Here is an 11,551-nt window from a genome sequence, read left to right on the forward strand (position 1 = left end):
TGCAGTTTCAACGTTGCCGGTTTATATATTTAAATGCCCAAAAGAGAACGCGTGGAAAGGCGCGAGACCCGAGGGAGCCTGGTTACAGTGGATCCGGTAATTAGGTTACGTAACGATGAGGCCGTACGTTGGGGAATTGCTGTGTGGACAGAACAGCAAAACTGTCCAATGTTTAAATCTTTTTCAATGTTATCACTTGCCCTCTGTATGATAAATTTGGCTTTGTTGTGATGAAAATACTACTGAGATAGTAGTATCTAAACAGAGCATTGATAAGACTTGTTATACCACTTAATCTAAAGCAGTCACGTATTACTTTACAGTCTGGCAGTACCTAACTGTACAACTCAAAAGCAGTGAGTATTTCTCAACATATTTTTGTTTACTTGATACAATAAAATAATAAAGACGTGAGCACACATTTATTTAAGTATATGCCAAACTATTTAATTGTACGAGTATATGTATAAGTTAAATACATTTTGTACACATATATTTCATCTCTAAAATAATACCTAGATGTAAAAGACTATCTCGCATATATATATATATATATATATATATATATATATATATATATATATATATATATATATATATATATATATATATATATATATATATATATATATAATATACTTTTATATCCAAATGGAGCAAATAATTCCAAGATGGCTATTTCATATATAAAAGTTAATATATTTAGACGACAGGACTAATAGATATCCTAGTTGTTGAGTAAATTGTTTTACAGATTTGCGTCCTTCTCTAATTTTAAATTGTAATTTTAGTGCTATATTATATGCTGCTATACAATTTAATAATAATCAGGAACTCGGCTATTATTGACGTAGAAGGTGGGCGTATAACAGTAAATGCATTAATGCCAATATTACCGATTATTATCTTGCCCAAAATTTTTAAGTTGGTAGTTGGTCGATCCTCTGTGTCCAGTTTATTTTCCCTTTACTCATTCCTGCTTGACATGTCTTAGTTAAAGATGTTAAGTTTACGAGATCGTCCATAGTTTCTCATCCAGTCTATTTCATTTTACTGCGTGTGCCATCTTTTCTTCATTAAAGATTTTCTAGGTCGGTCTGCTTTCAAGCAAATGTATATGTAATTCGCGTTTTCCTTTGGTTGTTTCTCTCATGGTTTCCGTCTGCTTGTATATTTTAGATGCATGTCTCTTTCTCCATTTCTCTTTTTTGCAACCTGGTCCGTGTAATTTTCTTGCTTGATTTTCTATATCCTATATTTTTGTTTACCTTTGATTATTTAATTTTTCCGTGAAAACTAAGGCAAAACTGCCCTATACGAAAAACCACAAGAGAGTGCAGTTGAGGGAGGAGCCTATTTTGCCCGTGACTTTGGAGCGGCCAACGAGAACTGAGCGACGTTGCCAAACTTGTTCCCCGCTGTAACCACAAGCCACGCGAGTCCAGCGTTCTTAAAATACTTAACCGTTACGCTCGAAAGAAATGTTAGAGCTGTCTTGAATTAATTAACTACGTATTACAAAATGTAATTTTACGGTCATTTCTAAAAAAAGTACATCTCTGTAGCTTATTTCCATGTTGAGTTAAATGGATTGAAATAAATTATTGTATTATATTACTCATATACGAAGATCGTGTGATTAAAATCTTTAGCCGAAATATAAATTAAAAAGAAAACATAAAAATACTGCAAAAAAATGTGAATTTCCCGTATTTAACAGTTAGATAATGCCATTATCACTGATATATAATAAGGCATTACATGTTTGCATAGGATAATCATGTTATGTTAAATGGATTTTCAATTTGGTAAGAAAGTTATCAAATACATCTGAAATATATATATTCTTTTGCATAAATATACTTATTCAGTACATAACGGTGGGAATTGTTGCCGCAACGGTTTTTTTACGCACTTCGGTACTCATAAATTTATAACCATTAGAAAACATTTTTCCTACCTGGCTATTAATAGTCTTGAATCTGTGTTATGTAAAATTGTTTTCACACGTGGGTGATTTAAATATTTAAACTGGCTATAGTTGAAAACTCATACAGCACAAGTTTTTTTATAATATGAATGCACTTTCTTATAAAATTCTAAAGTAACGGTTTTCTACAACATCCAATGAAATTTGAACACAGTACATAATAGATGATGTCAGACGAGTGAAAATGTGGAGGAAACGGGTGAAATACCTGTAAACAAAAGCCGCACCAGCCAGCAGTGGTGGTAATACCAGACGGATGAGTCATACTGTTTCCAAGAAACACCCCCTTCCTCCTTCCGGTCTCTGACCGTCAGTCAGTGCCTATTGTCGCTTAATCACTGGCGGTTGAAAATACTGCATTCTCTTCAATTCCAGTACGCGTATATTATTTTGTGCTGAATTTTACTGTTGGTGAACGTTTTCGTGTTTTTAAGTGTTGTTTATTGGTAGCTATTATAAGTGTACCGATTATTTTCTGTGTAAATTGTAATATACTTGTTATTGTGATTCCTTATTTGGACAAAATGGAGTGTGGTGATGTTTGTTCAAGTGCGTAGCCATCCGGAAGTAAGAGCGGTAGTGAAAAAACCCTATGTAGTGGAGAACGACGTATTATTTACAACGTTTACAACTTTTTCAAAAAACTGTCTTTGACAAATTTCCGTCATACAGTGTCCAATATAAGCAACATGTATATTAATTTTGTGTGTGTTTAGTAATCGTTTAAAATCACTGAAAAGATTGTTGTATCGTATGGAAATAAGCAAGTACTTTACTCTGACTAACTGACGGGACGATTTGTTTGTTTTAATCGATAGTTAGTTTGTAATAACATTAATAAACTATACAAGTAATTAAAATATAGCAAACTGTCAACGCATTTTAAATATTGTTTTTCAATTATACTGATAAGTTTTAAATGTTCAGTATCAGTGTTAGTTGTGACAGCGCAGCGGTTTATCAGCCACAATGCGCCAGCCGTGCCGCGCGGCAGCGGCAGTTGTGTGGCAACGTCGCGCAGGCCAGTCCATTCTATTGGTCGCCGCCAACTGCACTCTCTGGTGGTTCCTTGTATAGTGAGATGCTTAGTAGATATGTCTTTTGTTGTTGTCGAAGTCTGTATGCTTTCTGTAGTTGTGTTTGATGATGAATTCGGTCTCATCTTCTGTAAGACTTCCCTACATATTTGAAATGTAGTACTTTTTTTCTTTCATCACTTTGTTTCTAAAGGTCCTTGTCAATAGAATTTATCAATATACTGAGGTTTTGTATGATGTTTTTTGTAACATTCTAGCTGAACGTTACAACGACTCTAAATTCGTTCAGTGACTCTAAATCTTCTTTTATCCTTTCTTTTCTTCTCTATAATTTTCTGTTATGCCTCTATTATCAGCAAATGCTATAAATTTGACTTTGATGGCTCTTGCCGTGTGAGGAGCATGGTTCTCTCTGGTCTTGCTTATCGGCCTCTTGATGGCGGTTTGTTTTCATTTTGTATCTCTGAACTCTATTTCTCTACCTAGTTGACCACTGAAGTCTTCTAGTGCGACCTGCACGAGTTTTTAAAGAATTTTTAGGGGCTTTCTTCTAGATCACGCCAGAAATCTTATATTATTTTTGGGTTTTGTTTTATTGTATTTATCTGTTGCATGTGAATTAATTTGTGTGTAAGATATTTTATCTGGCCATGATTTAAATATTGATATTTAAATCAGACTTCGAATTTAAATTTAAAACCACGTTTAATATTGTCTTATGTAATACAAAAATTTAAATGTTTTTCCTATAATTGTAATGGCTGGTTTAACTTATATATCCTGTAACTTTGTGAATCAAAGTTGTTTTCATACAAGAATGTTCTAGTATTTATATTGAATTTGTCCATAGCGATTCAGTTTACCTAATTTTAGTAACGTATTTGAGTTCAGTGTTCACGTATAAATATTCTCTTTACTCTTGAAGAGTTTTCCCTTCATGACAAGCCTGATACCCTGAAATCTGTTGATCAAATCTGTCACCCAGACTTCTGATTGGGGTCCAGGGTAAGATGGCTTTCCTTTTTCCTGTCATGATTATTGGTTTTGTTGAGGTCACGGTGGTGAAAACTACAACGATATCACAAGGTATTTGCCCCCATATTTAGGTTTCAGAAAATTGTAATACTGGCAAAGATAGCAGACGTTAGCCAGATTAGGCTACCTAACAGACGTGTCTGAATTTCGAGTTGTTCTTCTTAGTTTCCTACGATGCATTATATAGAATACTTGATACCCTGATATTACAGAAATGTGATGAACAACATATCAAGTACTTCTCGTACATGTTACTGTTTGGAATGTAATACATTTATTTATGTATTGTATTCTACTGTCTCTTAAGACAAGTTGCAACAGTATAACTGTCTAAATATGACACCACAAATAGAACCAGTTATTAAAATTGTAAGTAAAACTGTTATGACTAGTTAAAACAAATTAAATTTAACTTCCCAACTTCACATTTATTAAAAAGAATAAAACTGTTGAGTTTAGCTCAAGGACACCTTCATGTTAGTTCAGCGTGAAGAATTATGCACTTTATAATACAACGGGAATACCTCTTGACCTAGATTACACTATATCTGGTGTCGAAACGATACAAAAAGTATATTTTGAACTTCTTCGTTTTTGGTTCACATCAAGCGAATATTACTCCAGAATCCAGGAGCCAAGTTTATGAATGCGTCAGAATTCAGACGATGCATTAAAAGGGAGGTGAAATGGAGCTAAATTGAACTTTCACATTGATTTAATTATTCTTACTATATGTAATTTAGGTGTGCAGAAAACTGTAACAAGAATGTAAAAACGCTATTTTGACCGGTAAAGGAATATCTTTTATCCTTAAAAGAAATTAAAGTTCTGTTGCAATTAGAATTCATCAGATGAAAGTTTCAAAACTCGTGTACCGTAATACTGAGTCAGAGACGTTTTCTGAATGAATGAATATAATTGGCACGATTCGAACTGTAGACAGACACTAACAAGGTATTCAGTTACACCGAGCAGGACAGCTTGTTATCTTTAATAATGCGTCAAGTATCAACAGCTTGTATTGATTATTGTTTTGCTGAATATCTTTAAGGAGTTAGTGTTCAAATTCGTCTATTTTAATTATGTTACATTTATTATTTTTTTCTCGTTGCTAGACCCTTTATCTTGGTATATATAAATTAAATACGTATTAACGTTTTCGTGTTGAGGTATTTGGTGTTTGTAACAAAATTATTGAAAATTAAATTAGTCGGTTAGTTCTAGTTATTTGTGATCAATTATGTGCAGGAATTTGTAAAATATTTATTAGATTTTTTTTTGGGTAATGAAAAATAATAATTAATTTTATTTGGGGTAGACGATAGCTGAATATAAATAAAGAAATTATATAATAGAGCAAATAATTTTATTGTCTACGTCAACTCCATGCGTAACATTATCCGTGAGAAATGAAATTTGATTGCATGAAAAACGATCTCTATTGTAGTAATAAAACTAACTTATTAGCCGTGTATAAGCGAGCACGAATATAACCTTTATTTCGCCTATCGTTACTACATTCCTTATTTCTTAAAAATTTCTAGTACATCCTTGGGAAAAAACTATCTAATTAAGATTTATACATACGCTTTTTTCATGACGTATTACAATATATTTAATGTGAACTACTCCAATATGTATTTATTGTTATTTAACCTTATACAACATACAACCGCTAAAATATATTTTTTATGTTTTATAGATAAATTTACTGATATAATATTTTTAAAATAGCGTTATTTGAACGCTTCTCAGTTTAAGAAGTCTACATGAATGCGTTCAGGAGTCGGAAACCATTATTTGAGACAGGATCCTGAGTCATTTCCGCCTCTTCACAGAGAATTAGAGAACAACAAAGCGAGTTGTTCCGTATCAAAGACATTATAAATTGAAAATAAAAATCCAGTTCTTTTAAGGGTTAAATGTTTTTTCAAAATGTAAGCAATACATTGCGTATTGTTAACCTCTTTTCAAATGTTATTAACTTTCATTTATTTATGGGTACTTATTTCTATTGAGGTGAAATCACATTAATTGTTATATTTTATAGATTGTGATTACAATTTAAAATAAGGAAATTTTTCGGTTAAATGTCATGAAAATAACTATGGAAAATTAATACGCAGATTGAGAATACCTAACCTTATAAATATTCATAATCGAATGAACTGCAACACCTTCAGATTAAAAATCAGATAGAAAAATGATTAAACACTATTTTATTTCTTATGAATAATGGACGAGGTTTTTAGTTCAATAAAACAATTATTGTAATAGTCAAAAAATAATCATACCACTCAGTAATCCATAAACTCACAGCAATACACTCATAAAGTTACATTATTCAGCATTCATACAAACAGTACTTAACTCCAGTACCCAGTACTAGCTACGGAGAACTGAGTTACTTCTCATTTCCTGATCATGTTATAAATTACGAGAACGAAGTAAGAGCTGCAATGAATAGCATTAAATCTAAAGCCGTTGGAGTTGATGAAATTTCCATAGATATGATTAAAGCTGTGAGTCCTTATGCGCTTAAAGCCATAGCACATCTCGTAAATGTATCTCTGTCAACTGGAAACTTTCCTGAAAGATGGAAAAAAAGTATTGTCATACCACATCCTAAGATTTCTGCCCCTAAAAGTGTCCAGAATTTAAAGCCTATTTCGATTTTACCGGCTATATCAAAGATTTTGGAGAAGATTGTAACTCAACAGGTTGTGGAGTTCATTGAAATAAACAAGATACTACCAAAAACTCAATCTGGCTTCAGGAAAAATCATAGTACTTGCTCGGCTTTGGTAAACCTATTTAGCGATTTGATAGACACTAAAGATGCAGGAAAATGCAGCTCATTAGTCTTGCTTGATTTTTCACAAGCCTTTGATGCGATCAATCACGAATTGCTGATAGCTAAGATGAAGTCCTACAGTTTTGGTGAAAATGTAATTGAATGGATTCAATCTTACATGAATGGAAGAAGCCAGGTGACAAGGCTGGGAAGTGAGACATCATCTCCACTTTTTAAGCAGCGAGGAGTGCCTCAGGGCAGTTGCCTTGGCCCAGTATTGTTCAATTTGTACACCTCTGATTTTCCCAGTTGTGTGCAGAACTGCAAAGTGCACCTGTATGCGGATGACTGCCAGCTGCACTTGTCTTATGACGCTTCCTCCGCTGAGGACGCTCTGTTTCGAATCAATGCTGACCTGGAGGAAATTTTCTCTTGGTCGACTGCAAATGGTTTGAAACTGAACGTAGACAAGTGTAGTGTTTTGCATATAGCACCACGTGATCTGGTAGAGACACTGAGGGAGAGAGGTGTGGGTGTCGTGCTCGGGGGTGCGAGTTTGCAAGTCTGCGACCAGGTGAAAACACTCGGTGTCGTACTTGACAGCGAACTCTCATTCTCCGACCATGTCACGCATGCTACTCAACGCGCCTTAGGGCGACTAAGGGGTCTCTACAGAATTAGATCATTGCTTCCCGAGTCTGCTAAATTGCAGATCGTGTTGTCCTTGGTGCTCTCTGTATTCTACTACTGCTATCCGGCGATGGGAACAGCATTTCAAAGGGTGATATTGCCAGAATTCAACGAGTTCAAAACTCGGTTGTGCGGTTCGTGTTCTCACTCCGCAAATTCGAACACGTATCACCCCAACGAGAAGCTGCGAACATAATGCCTATGGTCACAGTTTGCAGAGTACTGTCCTCATGTATGGTCCACAAGATCCTTACCATTGAGGAATCTCAGTACCTCAGGGAAAGACTACTGTATCGGGATCAAGTGTCACAAAGGGCCTCTCGACATGGAGGAAATCTTCATCTTCCAAGAGTAAATTTAGAGCTCGGAAGGAAGAGTTTCTCTTATTTCGGGCCAAAGGTGTACAATGACCTTCCTGATGGCCTAAAAGGTCTTGTAAATATTGTTAAATTTAAGAAAAGAGTTAAAGAAATTTTTTTTTACATAGGAACTAGCATAATAGGTGATGTGTTTTAAATGTAAATATTCCTATTATATGATTAGCTCTGTTAAGTTTAGTCGTTAGAATGTTTGTGTAGTAATTTGAGTAATTCTGTAAAACAGTAATGTAACTGAGAAACGCTCCAATAAAAAGGCATTCTTATTTATTTATTTATTTATTTATAATACAAATATTCAATAACAATATACACGACAAACAATATCTTCCTGACCCAACACTTTAACTTCTCATTCTATTAGTTCCACTACAGTTAAACAATACAGTATTGATAACCTCATTGGCAACTTTCTCTTTCAAAGTACATGCAGTCACAGGTCACATTAGTTTTGAGTACGAATTTCCAATCTATCAAATGTAAAATGTTCAATTAAATTTCTAATAATTCTATAGATTTCCTTTTATCAATCTATGACTCAGAAGTTATTGCTTTATTTGTAAACAAAAAGTATGTATATATTTTTTATTGTAAGAAGGGATATGTTTTAGTACCTATAAATTATTTTAATTTGTTTATCATTATCAGAATGGTTTATTTATTTATTGTTACTTAGTTAATGTAGATGTTATTTATGTAAAATAATGTGCTTTTTTATTATAATCAAACAACTTTTTTATCAACTTGTCTTCCTCCATTAGCAATGCCAGAATTTTAGATGTAGTTTATACGTATACTGCCAATTTATTCAATGCTTTTCAGAAATAAATCAATTTTTAATTTGAATTTTGATTCTGTACAATAGTGTTATTTTTTGTAATCTGAGCAACAAAAGCAAGGGCACTCAAGGGCATGGCCGGTTTGGACTCAAAAAGTCTGCACACCTTCGTCTCGCATTTTAAAATTGATAAACTATTTCTCGATTCCCAATTAATTATCACCAAGAATAAAATTTCACTTTTGGCAGGTGAACCTTCCCGTTTAACTTACTCAGAGAACAGGATAAACTGATTAGTCACGTATTTCTGGGCAACCTTGTAAATTTCAAGAAGAGACACATTAATAACAGTCTAAATATTGGGGTGGAAGGATAGATCGGTAGTTCTATTCTACTGCTGAGGAAAAATGTTGGATTACCGTCTAAATATTGGGGGGTGGAAGGGTAGATCGGTAGTTCTATTATACTGCTGAGGAAAAATGTTGGATTACCGTCTAAATATTGGGGTGGAAGGGTAGATCGGGTGTTTTACTCTATTACTGAGGATACATGTTGGAATGGATGGAGGCTGAATATGACTGAGTGCCATGTGAGGGAGTCAATTTCATTACTTATCAAAAGTGACTGCATGCTTCAAGACCTATTAATCGACAGTTATAATAATGCATCAATTTGGTATGTAATTACCAGTCCACAGAGAAAGTAAATTGTTAGCAGTTTTTTATTTTTTTATTTCCGGATGAAATGGTCGGATCATGTTCATTATAGAATGTTAAAGTTATAAATAATATAAGCACTAAGAGGAAATTTAAATGCAGCTAAAATCAACATCTACAATAAATAAACCCTTCTCACTAAAGCTGTGTTTTATGTAGACCTTACAATGATACAAAAAAGCTTAAACTATTAAATTTGTCAAAAACCTGTTGTTATTATTTAACACGTGTATTAAGAAGTACAAATTATACTAGGGATAATCATGTTGATATTTATAATAATGTGTTTAAATATGATACGACAAATTTGAAGTTTTTTGTTACAGGTAATGGCAGACATACTTCCAGACTTTCTTGATGACAAGTTCCTGACTGGTTGTCTACAAGGAGAGTTTGGAAGTTCTACAATCGTCACTCACTTTGAGGCAGAGTCTGCAGTTGCAGAAGGAGAAAACTTCGCCAGTTGTATTCTAAGAGTGAAATGTTTCTACAAAAGAAGTGACAGCAAAAAATTAGAATCAACCAGTCTCATTTTAAAGGCTCCAAAGCAACAGGGGGTCACAGATATGATATTTACGAAGGAATGCAAAGAACAGTACTTCTATTCCAACATCGTGCCTAAACTGTCTAGCTTACACACAGTAGATTATGTCCCGAAGTCATACAAATGTAAAAATCCCTTGGTGGTTGTAATGGAGGATTTAAACGTAATGGGTTTCAAAGTTCCAAATAGAAGGGATCAATTAGACTTTGAACATTGCAAGTTTTGCATTCAATCACTAGCAAAGCTGCAAGCTACAAGTATTGTTGTTGGACAACAAGACCCTAAATATTTTGAACATTTTAAATCTAACAGCTTCAAGATTTTTAATAAAAATCCGTTTCTAAATAAGATATGTCCTATTATAACTTCAATAGGAGCTAACAGTCTTGCTGACTCGGTTAGAGGTCTGAGCCAATATGAAGACATAGTTGACATATTGGATAAAGTTTCAAAGACTTTGTGGGAGTTCGTGCTAGTGTCGGGTGATACTGAACATGCACTGAATAGTCTTATTCAATTTGACGTTTGGCCGTCAAACTTTATGTTCAAATACGATAAATTTAGGAAAGTCGAATCAGTGAAAGTTCTGGATTTCCAACTATACTCCTTCTCACCTGCAGTAATTGACATCGTCACCTTCATTTGGAGAGGTGCCAACAATGACGTCAGAGAGACTCGTCTGGACGAACTTTTCCATATTTATGTTGATACCCTTAATGGACTTTTGTCAGATCTCGGCAGTTCCACGAGATTGACATTTTCTCAGCTGAAAGAACAGCTTGAAATTTTAAGTCCTTGGGCACTGTTTGCTGTGTGTTTCTATCTTCCAGTTGGCCAGCTTAAAGAACCTTTGCCACTGGAAACTCTGTTTGAGTATTGTGAGAAAGAACCGAGAAAATACTATGACTTACTAATGAAACAATTCAAAGAACCCTCAACAGTCTTCCCGTCAATATTATTACACCTCAAAGCTCAGGGTGTGTTTGAAAGCATATCAAAGTTATATATAAAATAAAAAACTACATTAGTTAAAAGGAATAAAAATAAATATTTATCTTGTGATAAGGAAAAATCCTGTTGTATATTTTGTATAGGCCTTCTTTCATGTAAATTACTAAAATTTATAAATGTGAAAGGTGCATCTTTTTCAATTGCTATACAAAGTACAATAAAAAACAATATTTGATAACAATACATATGCAAGATAGATTTAACAAGTTTTTGCTCTCAATTTATAAATAATAACATAAGAGAAAATCTAAAGTTCGATATTTACATACAAAACTGTGGATAACCTTTTTTTACAAAAATAGCAATATGATTTTAGTCGTCTGCTTTCTACGTATCTCTTAGTTAATTGATTTAGTATAGAGTAAGGAATCATAACCGTAGGTGTGAAGTTTTAATTTCCTGTATTGCTTGAGCTAAGACTGATTATATTATTGAATCACTGCATCACATTTAGCACTAACTTTTCTTTGTGAATCCCGCATTTTAAAATTCAAGGCTGCATGAAATGGTTATTAAAATCTCATTTTTTAGTTATTAGCCAACAGAAACTCAAGAATATTATATGTGTCACCATATATG

General features: G+C 33.6%; 1 protein-coding gene across 1 annotated transcript; it reads left to right on the forward strand.

Moving 5' to 3' along the window:
* The first annotated feature begins 316 nt into the window (after window positions 1-316).
* Window positions 317-11,033, forward strand: LOC124367715. The gene is made up of 2 exons (XM_046824790.1): window positions 317-356; window positions 9,744-11,033. Exon 2 carries the CDS (start codon window positions 9,747-9,749, stop codon window positions 10,974-10,976), a length of 1,230 nt encoding a protein of 409 aa, XP_046680746.1. The 5' UTR covers window positions 317-356; window positions 9,744-9,746; the 3' UTR covers window positions 10,977-11,033.
* Window positions 11,034-11,551: the final 518 nt, after the last annotated feature.

Source organism: Homalodisca vitripennis, chromosome 8 (assembly GCF_021130785.1).
Source record: "Homalodisca vitripennis isolate AUS2020 chromosome 8, UT_GWSS_2.1, whole genome shotgun sequence".
Lineage (NCBI taxonomy): Eukaryota > Metazoa > Arthropoda > Insecta > Hemiptera > Cicadellidae > Homalodisca > Homalodisca vitripennis.

Excerpts from the sequence above, each read along its gene's own strand:
- LOC124367715 (XM_046824790.1), top strand. The coding sequence starts at position 9,747 with ATGGCAGACATACTTCCAGACTTTCTTGATGACAAGTTCCTGACTGGT.